This window comes from Entelurus aequoreus, linkage group LG13 (genome assembly GCF_033978785.1).
Source record: "Entelurus aequoreus isolate RoL-2023_Sb linkage group LG13, RoL_Eaeq_v1.1, whole genome shotgun sequence".
Classification (NCBI taxonomy): domain Eukaryota; kingdom Metazoa; phylum Chordata; class Actinopteri; order Syngnathiformes; family Syngnathidae; genus Entelurus; species Entelurus aequoreus.
Window position 1 is genome coordinate 36,894,431 of NC_084743.1, and position 25,271 is coordinate 36,919,701.

Sequence of the window (25,271 nt, forward strand, 5' to 3'; positions counted from 1 at the left end):
ATTAGTGCCCAAGGCATGGGTAACTTACACATCTGTGAAGGCACCATTAATGCTGAAAGGTACATACAGGTTTTGGAACAACATATGCTGCCATCTAAGCGCCGTCTTTTTCATGGACGCCCCTGCTTATTTCAGCAAGACAATGCCAAGCCAAATTCAGCACGTGTTACAACATCGTGGCTTCGTAAAAAAAGAGTGCGTGTACTTTCCTGGCCCACCAAATGTGTGGCGCATTATGAAGCGTAAAATACGACAGCGGAGACCCCGGACTGTTGAACGACTGAAGCTCTACATAAAATAAGAATGGGAAAGAATTCCACTTTCAAAGCTTCAACAATTAGTTTCCTCAGTTCCCAATCGTTTATTGAGTGTTGTTAAAAGAAAAGGTGATGTAACACAGTGGTGAACATGCCCTTTCCCAACTACTTTGGCACGTGTTGCAGTCATGAAATTCTAAGTTAATTATTATTTGCAAAAAAAAATAAAGTTTATGAGTTTGAACATCAAATATCTTGTCTTTGTAGTGCATTCAATTGAATATGGGTTGAAAAGGATTTGCAAATCATTGTAATCCGTTTATATTTACATCTAACACAATTTCCCAACTCATATGGAAACGGGGTTTGTACATATTATATATACAGTATATAATATATACTGATATATTGTATTATTATATTATATTATGTTTTTATATAATATATACAATATATAACAAATCCCAATTATCATGTAAAAAGGGCAGCATAAGATAAAGAGTAGATCCGGCAGAAAATATACATTATAAAAAAAGAGAGGTAGCTAACATAGAAGTGGTCAGGTAATAGACAAATATCATCTATTGCTTTATGTCATGTGATTATACAGATGGATGGAGTGTGGAATGTAGGATTTCTTGAATCGCATGAATTGTGAATGATTAACTAAATGAATAAATGTAGCTTAAAAGGACGTAGATAATGGGTTTCACTATGTGAAGTGCTTTGAGCTTTTGGAGAAAAAGCGCTATAATAATACAATTCCATTCAACTGTTTGATACTGTGACCAAAAATGTTGTACAGGTCCTCTATAGTGTCATAGAACTGATTCACTCCAGTAAAATATTTAACAGTTGTTGACAGCTAGGTTAAGATAATGAGTAGCACAATCAACATAACAGGAAAGGGGCTTCTTCTATGTTATACTTGCCTCTAGGCCTGAATATACGGCACTCACATTCCCAGCCGCATCATATCCCTGTACGCGGCATTTTGACAAATGTATTCCGTTTTTCTCTATAGAGCCCAGGATTTAGTTTTCAAGCTCTGACACTAATGAGCCCGCAGTCGCTTCAAAACCCCAAAAGACTTAATTGATCTATATATCTGTTGCAATATGCATGTCATTCTTAACAACAGTTATGTAACGGTACACATGACTCAGCTGGTCTATATTTGACACATTTTGTGTTGTGTCCATGGTAATATAATAAAATAGGCCTTGGTGTATTTGCCATGTCCGATTTTACACGTTGAGATAAAATGTTAATAATCTCATTTTGAATCAAGTGATTTAGGTATTTAAGGTAATCTGGTCCGTTGATTAGCTTGTTAAAAACAGGGTCGTAGCGAGCTAATAACTTGATTATTGACAAAAAATTGCCAGCATTTGTTACATTTACAATGCGCTCCATGACCTGTCTCCAAAGCAAGGCTGCATTAAGCACATTCCTCTCCATTTTAGTTTCTATTGTGCTTTTGAGTTACCACTGCTTGTGGATTATGCATGCACCAAGATGTATTTGCGTGGATTTATGCTTCTCAAGTTTGACAGTAAGATGGTTCCAGTCTCTTACTCTGTTTTTTCTATGCATTTCGTTTGGCAAAAATCCAGAAAGTCTCACAGCAGTTTAATTTGAGGGAAGTTTCATCTCAACTTTAATGATAGAGTTTTAATAACTTTCCGAAGAACACTGAATGTCATTATCAGTGAGAAATGGATCTTTGGGTCTGCATGGGCCCATCTAAATAAATAAATGATAAATGGGTTATACTTGTATAGCGCTTTTCTACCTTCAAGGTACTCAAAGCGCTTTGACAGTATTTCCACATTTACCCATTCACACACACATTCACACACTGATGGAGGGAGCTGCCATGCAAGGCGCTAACCAGCAGCCATCAGAGGCAAAGGGTGAAGTGTCTTGCCCAAGGACACAACGGACGTGACTAGGAAGGTAGAAGGTGGGAATTGAACCCCAGTAACCAGCAACACTCCGATTGCTGGCACAGCCACTCTACCAACTTTGCCACGCCGTGTCAATGATATATCTTTTAATATTGGTTTCCTGGATGTTTTAAGTAAAATTGGCCACTCCAGAGAAGGGTTTTCATCATCCTCGGTCTGCGTTTCACCTGCAGCGTGAGGAGACTTGCTGTTTTAATTTCCAGTGTCCAGCGCGGTTGAGTCGGGTGACTGCTCGTCAAGCACCAGGTCTTGCTCTAGCCTGGAGCAAGTCGCAACTGCTGAGTCCCTAACATCACCGGCACTAGCTGAGAGTGAAAGAACGGGCATTGTTTTAACCTATAGGCGGATGGGGCACTGGGCTTCTACAATAAGAACCATTTTACAACTAACTCGCAGTCATACATTATAGTGTAGTACAGTAATTGTTAGAATTTAATTGCTACCTGGAAATGTGGCTCCCCAATGCTGGCAGTGTTGCCGCATTTGGTTGGCCTGAATCGCTGTCAACAACCATGTCAGGTTCATCTCCATGAGGAAAACAAAATACCGGTATGTGTCAAGTTTTTGTAGGTTGGCTTAGTTCTCTTTTCTCTTTTTCCTTGGTACTCCACTCTTATGTCTACTATAAGTAATTTCACTCATGTTAACTTCAAGAAAATGCTCACCGTTCGTCTCACCGCACTCTCTGTTTCCAAGGGACTGATGAAGTTAGGTGGTGGACGGTTGATGACGATTTTACTCAGAATACACTTGGACTCCAAGTGTATTCTGGGTAAATATTGGCAATATCGTGGTAGGCGATCCACTTGTAAATTATTTCCATGCCGTAAGTGAAATGTGAGAGTCAAAATAAAGCCAGTTATAACAGCACAACATTTTATTCAATATTTTACACTACACCATTCTCCACCCCTGCCAACATAATGTAATATTCTAACTGACCATTTTTGGAACAACATTAGTAACGTGGTGGGAGTGAAGCTAGACTCTCTGGCAGTGGTGTCAGAGAGGAGAAGTCTAGCAAAACTCCTAGCCATTATGGACAACACCTCCCACCCACTACACTCGGACCTTGCGGGGAGAATGAGCACGTTCAGTGGAAGGCTCAGACTCCCAAAATGCAACACGGAACGACACAGGAGGTCCTTCATACCAACAGCCATCAGACTGTATAATTCATACGTTCCTTCTTGACTGCACTTAAATGTAGAGTATATGTAGAATATATTTATATTATCTATATATTATATATATAATATATTATATATATTATATTATTTATTATTATTCTTGTCTATTGTGAGCAAACTGTGGTGCTGAATTTCCCCCAGGGATCAATAAAGTACTTTCTATTCTATTCTATTGTATTCTATTCTAAATGAAGCATACTTTTGTAGTTATTTCCCCATATGTCTACACTGGAGCTGAAACGATTACTCGTAAGTTTTTTTTACGGCATTTTGCCTCGTTAAGGCCATTTTCACACGAACGCAGATACTTAATAAACGCCTAATCATCTCTGCGTTTAGGCCTCTTGTCCAAACGCAGACGCATACTTTTGTCCTTAAAAACAGACTTTTACAAACGCTGGCCAAAGTGTAAAGATCAAAAACTCTCCGCTCAGCGGAGACTTGTGATGACGTCACGGTTGTGCGCTGTCGCTTCCAAACTCAACAACATTGCCTTGCTGCCTTTAAACACATCATAAGATGACTTAATGCATGTTTGAACGTAAACATGCTGCTATTTGCATTCAACATTAATAAAAAAAGACACATCAAAATGGGCTTTGCGACACTCACGCCAGCGCGAATGACAGTCAGCTGTTTTGGATATGATCGCTGTGGAACCTCCACCTGATGGGACAACTTTGACAAGCAAGACTTTTTGCTATGTGTCATAAGAAAGGTGCAACACTATTTAATGTTTTTAGTCCTTGTTTAACGACAAATCATGAAGTTAACTTATGTGTCTTGCTTCCATTTTTGTAGATGGAACCGGCCAAGACCGTGCTCGCGCGTAAAAAGCGACCAAGCAACTAAAAAATAGCGTCCTCCTTGCAGTGGATGTTAAAGACAATATACACTTCATTACACATGTACAATATCACAATATCCATGATTAAATGCTTTATAAATCCACTACAGTTTTGCAGCGGTACACGCACGTCCATGTGCTTTATATAGGCACTTAAACATGCAAAAGGGTTTCGTTAGTGCGCGCTGATTTTATAAATAATCGCATGTAATACATCACCATGTTGCTGAACATGTTATAATTCTGAGTGTTGGGTTTCAGCAGCACAGGCGTGCATTCGCTCTTTAATAATGTTCCCAGGGCTCTGTGTGTACGTGCAGGCAGGTTTTAAAGATAATGTACGTGTCATTGTACATCTAAAGTAGATCAAAATAAACATAATAGGAGGTGTAATGCCACCAAGTCAGATATTGATGCTTTTTTCAGGCTTCTGATTGGACAAAATGTGCATGACAGCAGGTGTATGCGTTTGTGTGTATACATAGACACATTTGACACTACACTTGTGTGAATGGAGATTGTTTTAACCCCAAATATGTGTTTTTGAAACTCTCTGTGTTCGTGTGGACATGGCCTTAGGCTGCACCAAATAATATAAATCCATTTAATAAAGTCAAAAGACAATTAAGGAAACAAGAGAAGTATCCCACACTTCTCTTTTGTAAAGTAAACTTGTACAGCCGATATGGACATCTACATCAACAATATGATTTGCCTGAGAAGCTGGACAGGCCAACAATTTTATTTATTTTTTTAAATTTGTTTTAAAGCAAAAATATGATAATCGATCGGGATATTCAATAGGATACTCAATTACTATAATATTCGATAGCTGCAGCTCTAGTCTACACATTAACTCAGACAGGATACACTAGTGAACAGAAGACAATATGGATTGATTTTTGGTCCAGAACATATTTAGCTTGATTCATCATTGAAGTATTTCTTGCCACCACAATCTGATCTCCATATAGCTTCAGATTGACAGGCAACCGCTTTGAACTAGTGTTTTAGATACTTAGCCCCCAGCAAGTTGTCATTAGGAATTCTCAGAAATTACTCAAAACTCCTACATGTACATGTAAAACATCACATTTCAACATATTTGTCATGTAAATGCTGCCTCTTTGCCAGGTCAGCATTATAGTTTACATCTAAAAATACATGTATAAATACATGTAAACTAGCATTAAAAATATACATACATGTAAACTAGAAAAATACATTTTAATTACCCAGAAGTCTTAGCACTACACAGGTAACAGAAGTAAGTCTGAGCTATGCGGTCGGATGGCAATTGTGTGATTTGAGCAACAAAGATTTGATATATTGTTACATGTTGTTGTTCCTGCCTTGTCTATACAAGAAACAAACAGACATTTGAGGTGTGCGTTTGAGACACATGCACATTGAGATGAGAAGTGTGAACTGCCTCATAAAATGCATTAAAACTCTTTCCATACGCGTGAAACATTTCCACAATATCCATCCCTCTTCTAAAGGGAGCAAGGAGGTGCTTCCATGAATTAAACAAGAACAACATTGACATTCACAAGTAGTGTGCAGTGGTAGTCATAGCAACTGTGTAGTATCAAGATGCAGCAGGGATGAGAGGTGTAGGCCTTCTTAATGGACTAAGGTATAGTATATTCAGTAGTAAATCAAATGTATTTAAATGTGTAAGTTTCCTCCCTGATAAACAAGCCGCCATGTTTATGGTAATTTTATTTGTTAACAGCAGAGGTGGGACCAAGTCATTGCTTTGCAAGTCACAAGTAAGTCTCAAGTCTTTGCCCTCAAGTCTCGAGTCAAGTCCCGAGTCAAGACAGGCAAGTCCCGAGTCAAGTCCAAAGTCAAGACTGGAAAGTCTCAAGTCGAGTCCCAAGTCCTGCATTTTGAGTTTCGAGTCCTTTCAAGTCCTTTTAACCACAGACTAATATTTTTACACAGATTGTGTATGCTTTTAAAACGCTGTATTTATTTATTAAAACAAGTGCATTTGAAATAGCAGGAAAAAAAATAGTGCTGACATTGTAATTCATAATAGCACTATTAACAGTAATTTTAATAGTTTAAACAATTTTAAACATTTAACTCATTCCTTTACAGAATAAACACATTTGCAAAAACAAACATTAACATACTATTGGTTGTATTTTATGAAAATAATATTATCACAGAGTTGAGAAGGAGCAAAGATCTTCAATATTTGTATGTGAAAATCACAAATAAATCTTCTGGGGGAGGATGACGCCCCTACAGGGGTTTGGTTTACAAACTTTCAGCCCCACCTAAAACAAAATTCACCAGCCGCCACAGATTATGATGCATTCTCATTTTAGGCAAAATATAAGACAATACTTTCTTAACAGTATAATTGTAACCAGGAATAAGTCTTCAAGTAACAATATTCAAATACTAACATTGTTGGGTAAAACAGCATTTGGTTTTATTCTGAATGTAGTGAAACAAATTGGTGGTTTTAGCTGATATAAAGACTTTCAGGTGTTTATATATGTTTAAGTATTTGGCAGACGCTTTTATCCAAAGCGACATACATAAAAAATACATACATAACAATCACTGTAAACATGATCATTTAAGGGAAGAATGTAATACAAAATATCAATACAAAGTGTCAAGACAGAATGAACTCTCTGCTGCTGCAGCAACAGAGATACAGTCTATAGGTCCCTAAGATATATAGATATCTAATGTATTCATACATTGTTTATGTAGGATATACGCATGTATATATAACCTAATCATATTGTTTCTTCAATTTAAAAATAGCTTACCGTTTTTCCCCCTTCTCTGGGATTATATTCCCAGTTTTGATCTCGGACGTCTGGTCACTTATAGCATATAAGAATATTATATTACTGTTAAGCAAACTATGAATAATAAAACTTGCCAAAACATGTGTCCGTTATCATAGCTACATGTATGACAAAAAACCGCGTGAAAATCAGTGGTATTCAGTGAGGTAAAATGAATTAAATGCGCTGACAGTTCATTGCTCCTGACAAATGAATTGCACTGAGTGGAGCGGATCACCACTCTGTTGTGTTCATTCAAGTTAATCTTAAATACTGTTCTTATACTTGAATGCCTATTGGTAATGTGTTCTACTGTCTTACTCAGGCTATTTACGTTGTGCCTTTTGATACCTTGAAGCCACCGTAGTTGGGCTGGGCCTTTTGAGGAAGTGACTGAAATAAAGGAGAGTGCTGTTGTGAAGTTGAGCGAGGCTGTTGTGTCTGTTATTTGAACATAACATTTGGCGAACGAGGATGGCTGACACACCTATATTCTCCCTGCCACCTCCGGACCCGTTTCTACCCCTCCCGGGCGATCCTGTCATTCCCTGGAATCAGTGGAAATCGTCTTTTGAGACGTATCTTTTGGCCACAGGTTTGGACAATGCCACTAGCGCGAGGAAGCGCGCCATTCTCCTACACCTGCTTGGAGCGGAGGGGAACAGAATTTTCAATTCTCTCAGCGGTACGCTGGACACTTATGATGCAGTCATAACAGCTTTGAGCGGACATTTTGTAAAATCACAGAATATCCTACTCCGCCGGTTGGAGTTCAGACGAAGATGTCAGCGCCCGGGTGAGTCTGCCAGGCAGTATGTAGCAGATTTAAGAGCCCTATCACAGAACTGTAATTTCGGCAACCTCACTGATGAACTCATTCGAGACCAGCTCATTGAGAAAACGTCTAATCCCAGAGTGCAGGAGGAGTTGTTACTCAAGGATGCAACTTTGACACTTGATGACGCACTAATAATCGCAATACAAGTGGAATCGGCTACTGAATGTGCGGCCAAAATTGCGGAAAATAAGCCTCATAGGCCTACCCCTGTTATTGAACAGTCAGTGCAACAGCTATCAACCTCAGACCCTGATGCTGCTATACAGGTAGCGCGTCCCCAGCCAACACGTCAACAGAGACGGTGTGGGAATTGTGGCTCCAACCGCCATGCAACAAGGGCCCAGGACTGCCCTGCTAGGGGCCAAACTTGTCGCCGTTGTCAGAAGCCTAACCACTTTGCCAGGTGGTGCCGGTCCGCTCCGGCCGATTACCCTGATGCACAGTCACATGACCCGGCGGTGCCTGTGCGCACTGTAGGCCCCCACTCAGCGACTTTCTCGAGGTGCCCTGTTTACCTGGATGACTGCTGTGTCCCTCTCCTCCTCGACACTGGGGCCAAAGTGTCACTACTGAATGTCGACACCTGCAACCTGCTCTTCCCGAACAGACAGCTACAGCCCCCGTCCACTGCCCTCTGTGGCTACGGCCGCAGCAAAATCGATGTCGTCGGCCTTCTCTACCTCCCGGTTCGCTACACCTCTACAGCTGTGGACCGTTTCCCGTTCCACATCACGCGCCGCGGCGAGAACATCATGGGCCTCGACCTCTTCACTAGCCTGGGTTTTACCCTGCAGGACAACAGCGGTATGCGGATTCTACACGTAGCGTCTCCGAGGCAACACGACCAGCCGGAGCTGTTTAACGGCCTGGGCTGCCTCAGCTCATTTACACACAAGCCACTCCTGGACCACAGCGTGCCTCCCGTGGTCCAGCCCCTTCGCCGTGTTCCCCTGGCTTTGCGGGACGGCGTTACGCAGGAGCTTCAACGCCTCCAGGCTGGTGGAATCATAGAGCCCATCGACGCTTCCCCATGGGTGTCCAACATTGTCATCGCCAAGAAGAAGTCGGGCGGACTGAGAGTCTGCGTCGACCTCCGCCAAGTGAACAAGGCAGTGGTGCCTGACAAATATCCTCTTCCTACGACGGAGGAACTCACTACACACTTCCACGGCTCCCGAGTTTTCAGTAAATTGGACTTGCGCCAGGGCTATTTACAAGTCCCTTTACATAAGGAGAGTAGGGACTTGACAGCGTTTATCACCCACACTGGCCTGTACCGCTACACGAGGATGCCTTTTGGGCTCAATTCAGCGCCGAGTTGTTTCCAGAAAATCATGTCCACAATCCTCGCTAGCTGCACTGGGACTGTGGCGTATCTGGATGATATTGTGGTGCATGGGCCAGATGCTGCCACACACGATGCCCGCCTGGAACAGGTTTTCACCGCACTCAAGCGCCACCATGCCACGCTGAACACAGAGAAGTGTGTTTTCGCTGCACCCGCCATAGACTTTGTTGGGTTCCGTGTCTCCGCCGACGGCATCTCGCCTCTCCAGTCGAACGTGGATGCCATCATCGACGTCCCCACTCCTGCGACGGCCTCCCAGGTGGCATCATTTTTGGGGATGACAGCCTACTACATGCGGTTCCTGCCTCAGTACTCCTCCATTACGGCCCCGCTCAGGATGCTGCTCAGGCAGGAGACACCATGGTCTTGGACTCCCAAGTGCCAGGTTGGTTTCGACGAGTTGAAGCGGCTCCTCACCACGTCTCCGATCCTGGCGCACTTCCAACTGGACAGCCCCACATTCGTGACCTGTGATGCTTCCGCAGTGGCTCTAGGTGCCGTTCTGTCACAGATCCATGATGGCGTAGAGAGACCGGTAGCGTTTGCCTCTCGGGCGCTCAGCCCCACTGAGCAGAAATATTCAGTGGGCGAACGGGAGGCACTCGCCTGTATATGGGCATGTGAGCGTTGGCATCTCTACTTATACGGAAGGTCCTTTACTTTACGGACGGACCACCAGGCCCTGACGACCCTGATGTCTACCTCTGGTGTGGGGCACAGGCCCCTCCGTCTTCACAGATGGTCAGACCGTCTGCAGCAGTATGACTTTCAGCTACAATTCACCCCTGGCAGGAATAACGTGGTGGCAGACTACCTGTCCCGTCCTGCCACCACCCAGGGCCCCGCTGTCTCCCCGCAGGACGAAGAAGACGTGGTCCACCTGGTCCACTCACCATTGAAGGACACTGTCTCCCTTCGTGATTTGGAGACGGCCTCAGCAGCCGAGCCTGTCTTCACCATGCTGCGTGACTACATCAGACACGGTTGGCCTTCCCGTGTCCCACCTGAGCTAGAGCCGTATTCCCGTGTGAAGAACGAACTGTCATGCTGGGGTGAGGCCTGCATCGCCCGGGGACACTGCGCTGTTATCCCAGTAGCCCTCAGAGGGTGTGTCTTACAGATGGCACACCAGGGTCACCTTGGCATAGTCAAAGCCAAGCAAAGGTGCCGTGACACAGTGTGGTGGCCCGCCATCGATCGAGACCTGGAGGGACTCATCCGCTCCTGTGCAGCGTGCCTCACCAGTGGGAAGACTGGGCCACCCGCTTCGCCTCCACTCCAGCCCCTGGACTGGCCAACTAAACCGTGGGACCATCTCCAGCTTGATATCTGTGGTGAGCTGCATAATGTGCCACACCACCAGAGGTTTCTTGTGGTGGTCTACGACCTGCATTCCAAGTGGCCTGAGGTGGCTCCCATGGGAACGGTCACCTCTGCTGCCGTCGTCGCCTTCCTGGACCGCCTGTTTTCCCGTTGGGGTTTACCCCGAGCCATCACCACGGACAACGGTCCTCAGTTCCTGTCCTCGGAGTTCACCGCCTACCTTGCCAGCAAGGGTGTTACTCACATCAGAACCTCCGTCTACCACCCCCAGGCAAACGGGGGGGTGGAAAGGTACAACCAATCACTGAAGAATGGACTGCGTGCTCACATGTCCGAGGGATACTCGCTGGAGGCTGCACTGAATCAGACCCTCCTCCACTACAGGGCGACTGTCCACTCTACAACAGGGGTCTCTCCTGCCAGCCTCATGGTGGGTCGAGAGTTTGTGCTTCCCCTGTCGAGACTCCGCCCACCGATGGCCGCGAGCCCGCGACCATGCTCAGCAGCAGTCAAGTCTCGCGTCAAGGGACAACAAACTTCCATGAAGCAAAGGTTCGATCAGAAGCACAGGGCTAAATGGCCAGCTGTCAGAGTGTCGGACTGGGTCAGAGCGCGCCGGCCCCACCGCGCCAACAAACTGTCAACATTCTGGTCTGCTCCATACCAGGTCAGCCGCCAGCTGGGCCCAGCTTCATTTCAGTTAACCGATGGATCCCGCTGGCACGCTAGCTGCCTGCGCAAGGTACCTGCCCCTCCTCACCAGCCTCACGTCACAGGGGTGGCACCGAACATTCCCGCATTGGGGCCACGCCCTCCGGTGCCCGATCCAGTGGCAGCACCCCTCGCCCAGGCTGTGCCGGTCGCGCAGTGCCCTGCTCCAGCACCGGCCCCACTGCCGGTCCCCCTTGCTCCTGAGCCTCGGCCTGTTAGGGCCCGTGCACGCCCTGAGCGTTTTCAGGACTTTGTGGCCACCTTCCATACTTGAAGTTTTAAGAGAGGAGGGGAAATGTTGTGTTCATTCAAGTTAATCTTAAATACTGTTCTTATACTTGAATGCCTATTGGTAATGTGTTCTACTGTCTTACTCAGGCTATTTACGTTGTGCCTTTTGATACCTTGAAGCCACCGTAGTTGGGCTGGGCCTTTTGAGGAAGTGACTGAAATAAAGGAGAGTGCTGTTGTGAAGTTGAGCGAGGCTGTTGTGTCTGTTATTTGAACATAACACACTCCAAGATGGCGGCCCCGCGTCTCGTCTGCGCCAGTAGGCAGTAGCGCTCGATGCTGCGTACCCTTAAAACATGTCTATGGTTATAACGTTAGCAGTGAGTTTACAGCCTCACTGATTTAACTACACAGCAAATAAAAGTCATGTTACTTAGCCAATAAACGTTATCTTACATTCAAAACTTACCCTTCTTTGTGCAACTTCAAATGTCGAACGAAGTTGGAAGTTGTTGCGTCTCCGTCTGTAATATTCGAACTGCGTGATTTGCATACGCAATTCGTTTTTTGTTGACCAAGTCGTAGTTTTTATACCCGAACGAAACCAACTTTGGCATAATTGTTTCTCTCTGCCGCATTGTTTGACAACTCATGTTCATTGGTTGTCCTGCAATTTGATTGGATGAATGCTGTGTGATGAAAACAACGTATAACTAATTTGATTGGCTGTTGTACTGACAGCACACCAGCTGACAAGCAGCACACACGCTGATAGACAGACAGACACGTACAAAATGAAAGATACGGAGCGCTCCCAAATAACTTTTTAAGCTTTGGGTTTTGGGGAAAGTAGCAAGTCATGTCAAGTCAAAAGGCTCAAGTCCAAGTGAAGTCACAAGTCATTGATGTTAAAGTCTAAGTCGAGTTGCAAGTCTCTTTACATTTTGTCAAGTCGAGTCTAAAGTCATCAAATTCATGACTCGAGTCTGACTCGAGTCCAAGTCATGTGACTCGAGTCCACACCTCTGGTTAACAGAGACTGAATTTAAAAAATATATAAATGAAAATAGCTTAGCATGGTTATGTTAAAAAAAAACTCATATTAATAATAATAATAATTAGCAGGCACAAGTTAGTATAGCTTTGAAGTGAATCAATGAAGCTGAATACCACCTTACTGTGGTTTATACTGGATTGTGTGGACAGTGAATTCTCACCTTAGGGTACGCATACTCTTGACCCCGGGGGTACAGTGAGCCCAAATAAGAGGGCAGTACCATCTTTGGCACCAGTGAGTCATTAATTGTCAGGTAGGCCAGGCTTGAGCCGTCAGGTGACCACCAGTGAGCTGCCTGAGAGTGCAAAACCTCCTCTGAAAAACAAAGACAAACAGGAGTCAGAAGATAAATAGTGAATTGCATTACTGTAAGTAAATGTATGAAAACTACATGAACATGTAGTATTCTAATCATGGCCGTTCCTAGGAATTCTGCGCCCCCTAAAAGGTGTGGGCCTCTCTACCCCATTCATTGCCACCTTCAATGTTGTTGTTTTAATTGTTTTTGATGCAGAAGGACATCAAGAAGCAGTGTGCCTGTATGATGCTGTTTTATTCTCAAGGTAAAAGATGAAAATCAAACCAGCGTATCGCGTGGAACATATAAGATGCTGGAGGCTAGCTTCAGCTTAGCATAGTAATGCGTAGAGTCTATAGCATGGAAATCAAGAAATACAAAAACTAGTATGTAAAGTCAAATAAACTGCCGCACGCCAGGCTGAGCGGAGCGCAAGGCATGTATAAAAAGCTCTGATTAGTGATCAAGAGCGGGTAAGCGTCCTGACCACTAACCAGAGGCTGGTGCAAGAAATGGGTGTCCATGGCAATGGAGAGAACATAAGAACAGAAATGAACACTAAACTAAGGAGATATGACCAAACTAACATCACAAACATGACATGCCATGCCTGGTGTAATACCTACACCCTTTTTAAGATTAAACCACTTAACAAGTCAAAGTATTATTATGTAAAGTATTGTCTATTAACTTTTTTGTATTTAGTATTAAAATGTTTCACTAATAACACATTTTACAAGACCACATTTAACACATCATGAAAACGTAACTGATCTTTGTCAAATGCTCATAATTGTTCATTAATAATTATTAATTATAAGCATCTGACAAAGGTCACATATAAAGTTACTCAGTAATTATTCATTATTAATTCATCCATCTATCCATCTTCTTCTGCTTATCCAAGGTTGGGTCAGAGGGGCAGCAGCCTCAGCAGAGAAGCCCAGACTTCCCTCTCCTCAGCCACTTCGTCCAGTTCCTTCCGGGGGATCCCGAGGCGTTCCCAGGCCAGCTGGGGGACATAGTCCCCCCAACGTGTCCTGTGTCTTTGCCATGGCCTCCTACAGGTGAGATGTGCCATAAACACCTCACCAAACCACCTTATCGGACTTGTCTCAATGTGGAAGAGAAGCAGCTTTACTCTGAGCTCCTACCGACCTGACAGAACTTCTCACCCTATTTGTAACACAGAGCCCCGCCACTCAACGGAGGAAACTCATTTCGGCCGTTTGTACCCAGGATCGTGTCCTTTCGGTCATAACCCATAGCGCATGGCCATGGGTGACGATAGGAACGTAGATCGATCGGTAAATTGAGAGCTTTGCCTTCCGGCTAAACTCCTTTTTCATCGCAACAGATCAATGCAGGGTCCACATCCCTGCAGACGCCGCAGCAATCCACCTATCAATCTCCACTCTTCCCTCACTCGTGAAAACGACTCAGAGGTACTTGAACTCTCCTCCACATGGAGCAAGATTTCCTCCCCACTCTGCACTTTTCCGGGTGAACCATGAACCGGACTTGGAGGAGCTGATTCTCATCCCAGTGGCTTCGCACTTGGCTGTGAACCGATCCAGTAAGAGCTGAAGATTATGTTCAGATGAAGCCAAAAGGACCACATCATCTGCAAAAAGCCAAGACCTAATCCTGCAGCCACCAAACCGGATCCCCTCACCGCCCTGACTGCCCTCAGAAATTCTGTCCAAAAAAGATATTAACAGAACCGGTGACAAAAGGCAGCCCTGGTGGAGTTCAACCCTCACTGGAAATGGATCCAACTTACTGCCAGCAATGCGGACCAAGCTCTGACAACGATCATACAGGGAACGGACGGTCACAATCAGGCGGTGCGATACCCCATACCCTCTTAGCAATCCCTACAATACTTTTCGAGGGACACGATTGAATGTCTTGTCCAAGTCCATAAAGCACATGTAGACTGGTTGGGCAAACTCCCATGCACCCTAGAAGATCCTGCCGAGAGTATAGAGCCGGTCCACAGTTCCAGGACCAGGACGAAAACGACACTGCTCCTTCTGAATCCGAAGTTTGACTATCTAGCGTAGCCTCATCTCCAGTACACCTGAATAGACCGGGAAGACTGAGTAGTGTGATTCCATGATAGTTGGAACACACCCTCCAGTTCCCCTTCTTAAAGAGAGGAACCACCACCTCCCTTCTGACTAGATGCAGTCGGAACTTCTCTATCTCGCGCACCAGCTCAGGCTCCTTCCCCAAGCGATTTGACGTTCCACTAGCTTGCTTCTGTAGGCGAGAATCGGACAGTCAATGACCCACATTGCACCCAACTTCTATGCCACCTCCTATGAGTGGTGAGCCCATTGGAGGGGGGACCCACGTCGCCTCTTTGGGCTTTAGGGCCCCATGGGCCCAGGCTCGACCACCAGGCGCTCACCATCGCCCCACTTTCAGGCCTGGCTCCAAAGGGTGGCCCTGGTGAACCGCGTCCGGGCAAGGGAAATCTGGGTCCTTGATTTTGTCTTTTCATAGAGGTCTTTGAGCTGCTCTTTGTCTGGTCCCTCACCTAGAACTTGTTAGTCTTGGGATACCCGACCACAGGGCACAGAGGCCAACCAAACAACAAACGTCTACCACGATAAGTTGGCAGCTCAGGAATAATAATAACAATAATAATGTTACTCAGTCATTATTAATTACTGAGTAGAACTTGAATGTGTCATGATACAATTCAATTCAGCCTCTGATGGGCGCATACTGCAACACTGTCTGACAGTGATATGTGTGTAACACACATGCACAGTCACACTGTTGCTCTGCAATGAACTGGCGACTTTTTAAAAAAAAATTTTATGAACTGGTGATTTGTCCAGAGTATAGCGTTGCCAGATGACAGCTAACGTAAGTTCCAGAGTCCAGACTGTGCGTCATTAAAGGTAATATTACAGACACGGTGGCAGAGGGGTTAGTGCTTCTGCCTCACAATACGAAGGTCCTGAGTAGTCGTGAGTTCAATCCCGGCCTCGGGATCTTTCTGTGTGGAGTTTGTATGTTCTCCCTGTGACTGCGTGGGTTCCCTCCGGGCACTCCGGCTTTCTCCCACCTCCAAAGACATGCACCTGGGGATAAGTTGATTGGCAATACTAAATTGGCCCTAGTGTGTGAATGTGAGTGTGAATGTTGTCTGTCTATCTGCGTTGGCCCTGCGATGAGGTGGCGACTTGTCCAGGGTGTACCCCGCCTTCCATCCGATTGTAGCTGAGATAGGCTCCAGTGCCCCCTGCGACCCCGAAGGGAATAAGCGGTAGAAAATGGATGGATGGATGGATGAATGAATGAAAAAGGCTCATTGTTTTAGCCACCCTCTGTAGTGTTACTCTCTCACCATTCTTAGAAAATACTTATTTAATGGCCTAGTTTCCTGCTCTGCTGTTCCTACTCCTGGTCTTCTTCTCAACTCTTTTTTTGGTGTCCAGACTTGTGCTTTTTAGGGGCATCCTAACCCTGCTAAAGTTCGCTTGTGATCACAAAATTAATTGTGGACTAATGTTTCTCCTAATTTTTCATGTGTGTGAGCAAACACAAACTCCCTGAGCATTCAATGGAGCACAGTGAGCGACATCATGCACAATGTCACCACACCAGCATCACACACACCTGTCCCAAACCTGTCATCATAATAACTTAAATATGTTATTATAATAATCAAATAACAGCAGTCACTTCCATTGTACTATTTTCAAATATAAATGATTTGGCCCACTGACAATGAAAATAAAAAATCTTGTTTTCCATGAACTGTATGTTGAGGGTCCTGCTGTGGAAGAATTTGAGACATGTAGCCCTTTCACAGGTCACGTTTGGTTCACCTTAAAAATTCACGTTTCGCAAAATGAGATGTGTGACGTAGCACAAGCATGGGATAAAGTGTACACATTTTTGCAGGGTTTTTATCAGCATTTATTTAATCTAGGAAAAGCATTGCATGATTTATATCCATAAATTAACATTCGGAATACATGCCACTAAAATAAGCTCAATTGTAATTGGAGAGTGTAGGTGTAGAGTGCGTGTTCGTTTTGCCAAAATAAGAGTTAGCGTGCAGCATTTAACTCTTAAAGGCTTTTGCTGATTTTAGCTAATTTGCAAAACAGCAACATGCACTCATAACACTGTTACTGACATTGATTGGCTGCGTGTGGCCTGTATGTCAAGGTTATGTGTGGTCTGGGAGTTGTCCGACTGATTTGTGGCCTTGAATGCATCACCGGCTGAGCTAAGTGTTTACGTCTTTTAGCGCAAATAAAAAATTGCAAGCGGTTACTATCAATACGACTTATACTTTGTTTTGGTGTGATTTTGACAGAAAGTGAACATTTTTGCTAATAGTAGTTTTGTCGCTGATGTTGCTTTGGTGTGGTTAAGGCCGACAGTAAACACTTTTGCTCAATAAAAAGATTGTTGATGCAGACCACCTCCTTCTCCTGATGTTGAACTGATGTTGGCTGATGTCGTCATTTTTTTATTTGTTGTGAAAATGGTACAGACTACATTTTTATGTGTTTACTTTGTTTAGAGTTTAGGTTGAATTTGGAATTTGGAACACGGGAGCAGTGCGCAGTTAAGCAGACGCGCACCTTCGGGAACATTGGTGTTTGTGGACCAAATCATTTTTTAAGAAGGGGCGAAGTGGGTTATTGAAATGATTCAAATTAGAATATTGTTGGACTTGTGGTTTTGTTTTGATTTGGATTAATTCCTATTCATATATATAAGTTCAGTGTATGCATAATCATTTTGTCATAGAGGCTACTGGGGGCTATGTGCGGGCCCTAGCGGGCTATGGGCTTTTAGAATTGTCAGCAACTTCCACCCTATACAACGGTCCTGATTCTAATTATTATCCAACCCTTTTTTCCATCTTCTCCTCCCACATTTCTCAATCGATTCAAAACATTCTGTCACACCTGAGTGAAGTCTTGTCTGGTTTACGTCTGGTTTCAGGTGTCTTGTCACTTCCTGTTTTATTTTGAAATAAAAACTCTCCCTCTCGTTTCAGATCACTTGCCTTTCCTCCTGTATCACTGGTCTGATGTCTGTCCCGATTGCCTGATTGTGCCCACCTGTGTCACCCTCCCTCATGTGTATAAATGTCTCGTCCTCCTCTTGTCCTGTGCCAGAGTGTTTCGTATCTTCTTGTGCGTACCTCCAGCGTTCCTTTGCCACAGTCTTGTCTTCAGCCATTGCCAAGTTTTTGTACCTTTTGATCCACGGGAGATTCTTTGTTTCTAAACTTTTGTCAGGTAAGATTAGCTTTCCAGTATCGCCTCCGTTGGAGCACCTTTTGTTTTATTTGGTACTTTTTGTTCTTAGCCCCTTTTTCCCTCCATAGCCGGAGAGTTTTGAGTTGTTTATATTTTTGTTAGTTTAGTGGTCAGGTTAGATCTGTTTTGATAGCCTGTTTTGTTTCTCCCGTTTTGGACCCCTCCCCTTGTGAGAATAAATAACTGTTTCTCAAATCCTGCATCTGTGTTCAGAGTCCTGTTCTGGTCGTGACACATTCCACTCATGCTGAACATTCAAACTAACAGTTTTCAAATTTACAAAAATTCCTGCTTTTCCTAGATTTACTACTTTTTAATTGCTTCTACCCTTTTTTTTTGACTACTTCTCCTACATTTTATAATTGGTTTCAACCATTTCACCATCAGAGATTCCACTTTAGGACATTAATCTATTCATATGTAGTTTTTTTGTAAATGTAGCAGGGTATAAGCCTCAGAGTCAAATATGTTGTTATTTGGAGGCATATTTCATGCATGCTAACTTTTAGCATGCTAATGTTACATGTTAATATGCAAACTTTTTTACTCATTCAGGATATACTTAAGAGTCCTATATTTTGCTACTTGACGCTATATGGCTAGCATGTAATTGTAAGAAATTCGGCTTCAGCTTTTCAGCATTCACACGCAATTTACAACATTTAATTTTTGTAGTTTCTAATTGTAAATGGTAGCCGTTTAGTGGAAATGTGCCAGTGATAAATTTGACTTTCATGTTTGTCCTATTGGATATATATCAGGAAACAAATCAAATTCTATATTATTTAGGGATGTCCGATAATATCGGACTGCCGATATCGGCCGATAAATGCTTTAAAATGTAATATCGGAAATGATCGGTATCGGTTTCAAAATTATCGGTATCGGTGTCAAAAAGTAAAATGTATTACTTTTTAAAACGCCGCTGTGTACACGGACGTAGGGAGAAATACAGAGCACCAATAAACCTTGAAGGCACTGCCTTTGCGTGCCGGCCCAATCACATAATATCTACGGCTTTTCACACACACAAGTGAATGCAAGGCATACTTGATCAACAGCCATACAGGTCACACTGAGGTTGGCCGTATAAACAACTTTAACACTGTTACAAATATGCGCCACACTGTGAGCCCACTCCAAACAAGAATGACAAACACATTTCGGGAGAACATTCGCATCGTAACACAACATAAACACAATAGAACAAATACCCAGAACCCCTTGCAGCACTAACTCTTCCGGGACGCTACAATATACACCCCACCCCCGCTACCCCCGCCCCCCCTAACCCTGCCCACCTCAACCTCCTAATGCTCTCTCGGGGAGAGCATGTCCCAAATTCCAAGCTGCTGTTTTGAGACATGTTAAAAAAAATAATGCACTTTGTGACTTCAATAATAAATATGGCAGTGCCATGTTGGCACTTTTTTTCCATAACTTGAGTTGAAGTTGTTCTCTTATTTTGGAAAACCTTGTTACATTGTTTTAGTGCATCCAGTGGGGCATCACAACAAAATTAAGCATAATAATGTGTTAATTCCACAACTGTATGTATTGGTATCGGTTGATATCGGTATCGGTAATTAGGAGTTGTACAATATCGGAATATCGGATATCGGCAAAAAAGCCATTATCGGACATCTCTAATATTATTATAATAACACCATTATCAATGTTAGTAATTTATGTGTGAAATTGTTGCAGAAATATGCTCACTAAATGAAAATGTTTTACAGCCAAATCTTGTGGATGATTAATATTGTATTTCCATATTTCTGCCTCCCTTTCCTGTTTATGTCTTGTTTTGTGGCTGGGGGCGGAGCAACGAGGCAGACGGACACAATTTGTCTGCTTCATGAACTCCACACATCCACGCCAAGGAGTGGCAGATTATTTACGCACACGCACACACACGCACACACACGCACACACACGCGTGCATTGTTACAAATTTAAAATTTCAAAGCTTGTGCTAACCATTATTATTGCTTTTGTGCTCCCATGTTGTCCATCTGTTTTCTGTTTGGGGTTTAATGCTATCCCTTGGCCCCCTTGGTGTAATCTTTAATCATGAGTGTTCGTAAGCTCCAGTCAGTGGGGCGACCTGCATGTTCGATGCATAATTTTCCTGTTTCCTGACCCGATTGTCTTCATCGTTCCTGTGTGCTACCACCTTGAGTCTTTGTTTTTCTTTTCTTCTCAGTTACTGTACTTCATGTTTTGAATGTTGATTATCTCCTTGTGATTGAGATTAAAGTCTCGTTTACAGCGCCTCGCTTCAGACGTTGCATCCTGTGATCCTGCTACAACTACATCCTTGTTTGCTTGGTAGTCTTGTGCCTGTATCCGCTTGTTATAACAGGTATAGTTAAAACGTGTTTGTTTTAGACATGTTTACAAAGTTACAATAAAGAGGTTATATCAGGGCCGGGTCTAGGCAGGCATACTGTATATGAGGGGGCAGCCAGAAATGTGAAGGAGGCATCATGTGGGCATGCTGCTCCATCATGCTCCAGCACTTTTTTCTGTGCTAATACAGTAGTAACATTGCTTTCTTCACAGAATTTGGTTGTTAGCTACAGTATGGGCCTGATTTACTAAGATCCAATAAACATGCGGTAAACAGCATGAGCAATCTATAAAATAATGTGTACTAGTGGGCGTGTTGCGTGTAATTTACTAAGACTGCATGTGCAATTGAAAATGCGTTGAAGACCCCCTTATTTAAATTAGGATTTTGCATGTACTATACGGGGAATCACCACGGAGACACTCTCTGCATATTCATGTTATCATGCTCCTGTGGCGTTTTGCAATATTTTCAAACATGCGGGAGACATTTACCATGTTTTATGGGCACTTAAGAAGCAATCCTGCAGCTCATTGACACCTCTATTTAATATTTTTTGACCACTGAAGGTCCATGAGAAAAACACTGCAATTAGTCCGCTCAATACGCAAAAATGCATATTTAAAGGAGCCATATGTAAGAATTTAATGTCAAGTCATCATTAAATGGCCCTGATATGTCAAAAGGCATTAATAAATCATGTTCTTTTTGAATACCTCTATAACTGATAACAGTAGTTCAGCCGGGATATGCTCATTTCAAAATTAAATTTACAGCCCCGAAATCTTATGCTGATACGGTGAGGAAATGGGTTCCAACATTAACACAGCTGTCATGGCAATGTGAAACGTATGGAGACAGCCAAATCACATGATAAAATAATTCATATTGTGGACTACGTGTACCAAGTTATATGGCAATCTGAAACGTTTGAAACAGTAGCCTATAGGCATACCTTGGTAAAATGTATCTTCTTTAGTTTTGTGTTGAGCTGGATTCGGCTGTGTATCTGGCAACCTCAGTCAGGGAGAGGGAGAAAGGACTACATCAATTTCATACATCAATTTCACCGTGATTGCAGTACCATTTCTGGTCAGATTCTTACATATTTTTTTCCATATAGGAAATATTTTAATATAAGTATTGTATGTGAGAAAAACGAAAGTCATTATACAAATAATAAAGGACAACATAACGCATCAATTTAATTTGTTTTAATCAGACCCTTAAGTCCTTGAGCAGCTACAACATGATGTTGCTGAATAGATGATATGTTTAAAATGTCTGTCTGTGCAGCACGAGCACTGAACCTGCAGCCATGTGTGGAACTGTCAGTTTGCACAGTTACTAAATAAAGTGCAAAATAGTGCTCGCAAAACGACGGTTGAGTGTTGATAAATCACATTGCGTGTGCTAAATAATTATATTTGCATTTGTCTCATCCCAGTATTGTGGGCGTTTTAATGATCAGCATATATTTTACATATCAATGAAGACAGGGACACAGAATGGATGGCATGCCTTATTCTGCTCACTTAACAGACGCAATCCACTTTGCACACGTTTAGTAGATCAGCTTTGCGTGTGCTCTCAAGTTTGCATATGTTTTAGTACGCGCAAACCTTTAGTAAATCAGGCCCTATGTGAATGTTGTGGAATTTCTGACCTTTTGAACTATATTTCGTGTCTATTAAGAATGTCTGCTCGTTTCATTAATTTTTATTCTGTCCATTGAAGGACAAAGTTGAATATGGAGTCGCTTTGACCAATCTACAAAACTGTTTTTGCTGTCTAAGCAAGACTAAGGAATTCAAGGTTGTTTTGGAACAGACAGGCCAAAACAACAAGAACTGTGACGCACGAACCAACAGATAAAATGGCAGGAGACCGGGACTCGAGAGAGATTGCTTTTGTGTGTCCTCCGGAGGACTGACTTGATAATGGTGAAATATACTTTTTGTACTAAATTCACTTTTGTTGCTGTTTAAGCTCTGGACAATCCACTACATGTCCAACTCCAACCTGGACAAGAGGATTGCACTTTGTCAGGCCTCTACCTTTACAGCTGTACAACGTGAATGTCCCACGTTGTGTGTGTGTTTAGCATCAAGCTAGCACATTTTAGGAAAAGTGGAGCCTTACTTTACATACTTTGAATTGTTTGTTAAGTCAATGTCTTTGTTGGCATTGAAAATTGCAAGATTACGTCTAGGTTGTTTGGCTGAGTACGCTCTCAGTGCTGCTGGAGTGTGAAAAATCAGCAACAGGGCGTGACATCACGCGGAACCAAGGTACAGTAAGATGGCACCCTTGGATTTTATCTGAATCACAGCCCTGTAGGACCAGCGGAATTCGGTTGGTGCCAAAAAAGTACTGGATTCGGTACACATCCCTATCTGTATTTTTTTTTTTTTTGTAAAATTAAGATACATACAGTACTTTCATATCTGCTTGTCACCTTGACTTATGATGTTAAAGTAAGTTATCTATCCATTTGTACATAAAAAATATGATATAAATTTGTATTTATATATAATAACTAGTACAAGCGGCCCACTGAAGGCAGTCATAATTGCGATGTGGCCTTCAATAAAAACAAACCTGGTCTATATTATAAAAGGTGTCATCACGTAATTTTCTATGTGAATTATATTTTAATTATCTGTGGCCCTGTCTTACAGCGAGGCGTCTTTTCCAGTGACTGGACCATGTCAAAGTTAGATTGATCCGCAAAACCTACTTTTGATCAACAGTACATTTTATTTGTCGCAGCACTTCCAGTCAGCCAGCTGATTTGTGACAAAATCAAATCAAAATACATGAAAAGACTTTAATTTTCTTTTACCCACTCTTTGCTCCAGATCAATCTGAGGCGTTGATCTGCCCTGCTGTTTTGTCTTGTACAGAAGACTGTCAGATGGTTTCGCCAAAATCCGGTCAACACTATTCAAATTATCTGCTATTATATGCGGCTTGCACTTGCTAGCTTGCTCGCAAGTTGAGGCTGCTGCGAGGCTACCATAGTGTGGAGGGGTTAGCTGCAGCTGTGGCTGCTTGTTGGGGACACTGCAGAGCGACAGAAGTCAAGCGTCTCCAAACACAAGTACAATCTCCAGTAACACCAGCAGAAAAATGCTAGATTTGTCGTTAGTTGCTTTTAACAAATAATAGGTCCCTTAGAAGATTGTAAAATTCTCTGTATCAATTCTGAAAAACGGAATGAAACTTGAAAAATGCTCTGGCAGGAGTTTATATTTAATGATCGGTGATTTGTTCATTTTGCTGTTTTTCGAAGAATGAATTTAGCCTCAGACAGATTATCCAATCATCATGTAGGAGCTCTAGATCCACTTTCCATACATTTCCAGAGACGCTGATGAGTGGGACAAAGCTGAGTATGTATCCAATGACTCTCTAGTTTGGCTGCAGTGGAACAACCCACTCAATGCTCTCCCATTAGAGTCAATGGACACTCAGCTTCAACATTGTTTAATGCACTGTGACACTACCACAATCAATGAGAAGAAATGAGAAGTAGCTGATTCTCAACAGAAGTTGAACACATTCTAGCGCATATTTAGTCAATGAAATGTAAACACAAAAGTACATATTTGACCACTTATATTTTTGACGTTATTGGTAAAGCTGAGTTTCCCTTGCAGTCTGAGACCAATCACCACTGATCACAGTATACAATACAGTAGTACATTGGGATACAAGTTTATTTGGTTTTGTGACTTATACCTCGATACATTCGTATTGAGAAACATTGTCACCCATTAAAATAATTAATATAAATTTAATCTGTACTTGGCACGCACCAAAAGCAAAACTTTAAAATGTAACATCCTTTTTAAAATGAAAAACGAACTTTTAGATGGGAAATATTGTATTAAACAATACAATATAATGCATTACAAACAACTACAGTATTTTTATGAAGTAATGTAATAATAATGTACAGAATTTACCTTGGAGGGTGGGCTTTTACAGACTGCTTGTACCCCGAACAACTTGTAAACTGAAGCACTTCTATCCCAAAGTACCACTGTTACATGATAATAACAGAATACAGTATTTAATATAATAATAGAAGATTATATTTGTACCCTCATACAGCCAGTCTGCAATGCCGTTGAAGATGACACCATCCTGTCCAGAAGAAGTGAGCCTCAATGAGCTGCTCTTCAAATCTGCTTGGTAGTAAATGTTGTTTTCAAAAATGTATATCTGTCAAATAAACAAATCCACAGTGTTCAGTGTTACAGTATGTTTATACTGCGAACTAGCTTTATAGCAAGTATGTCATTTCAAGAGTAATGAGTGCTTTGACTGAAAAGACTCCACATATTGTAACAAACTTTCTAACTATATTATTAAATTCTGTATATAGTAACTAAAATGATCACTTCATTAAACAACTATAAAAAGTAGGAATTGTCAGATGAAAAACAACTTAATGTTGTGTTGTCAGGGCATTGGATTGATTAGTGGCGGAACAAGTCAGGGGGCCACCCTAAGCCCAAATAATAAAGCTCATCCTAACGTCATTTTACAACATACACATGCCTCTCTGGGTTTACTAATAACGAGCATTAACCAGATTTGAAAAACTTATCCAGCCAGCCACTTTTGCTAAAATGTGCATTTTCCTGACACGCATTCATCAGCATCAGCACATTTACAGCATGTAAAAAAAATATTAAAGGGAATCTGAACTTTTTTT

At 42.6% G+C, this 25,271-nt stretch overlaps 1 protein-coding gene across 9 annotated transcripts in view; it reads right to left on the reverse strand.

Moving 5' to 3' along the window:
* LOC133663370 (inactive dipeptidyl peptidase 10-like) overlaps positions 1–25,271 on the reverse strand; it is a 168,348-nt gene that overhangs the window by 66,577 nt on the left and 76,500 nt on the right. For all 9 annotated transcript variants that reach the window (XR_009828291.1, XR_009828292.1, XR_009828296.1 and 6 more), the window contains exons 9-10: positions 24,655–24,775; positions 12,752–12,906 (exon numbers count right to left, since the gene is read on the reverse strand). Coding sequence is in view for 4 of the 9 variants with exons in the window: in XM_062067792.1 (XP_061923776.1) it covers positions 12,752–12,906; positions 24,655–24,775 (276 nt within the window). In the remaining 5 variants the exon portion in view is untranslated. The remainder of the gene's footprint in view (positions 1–12,751; positions 12,907–24,654; positions 24,776–25,271) is intronic.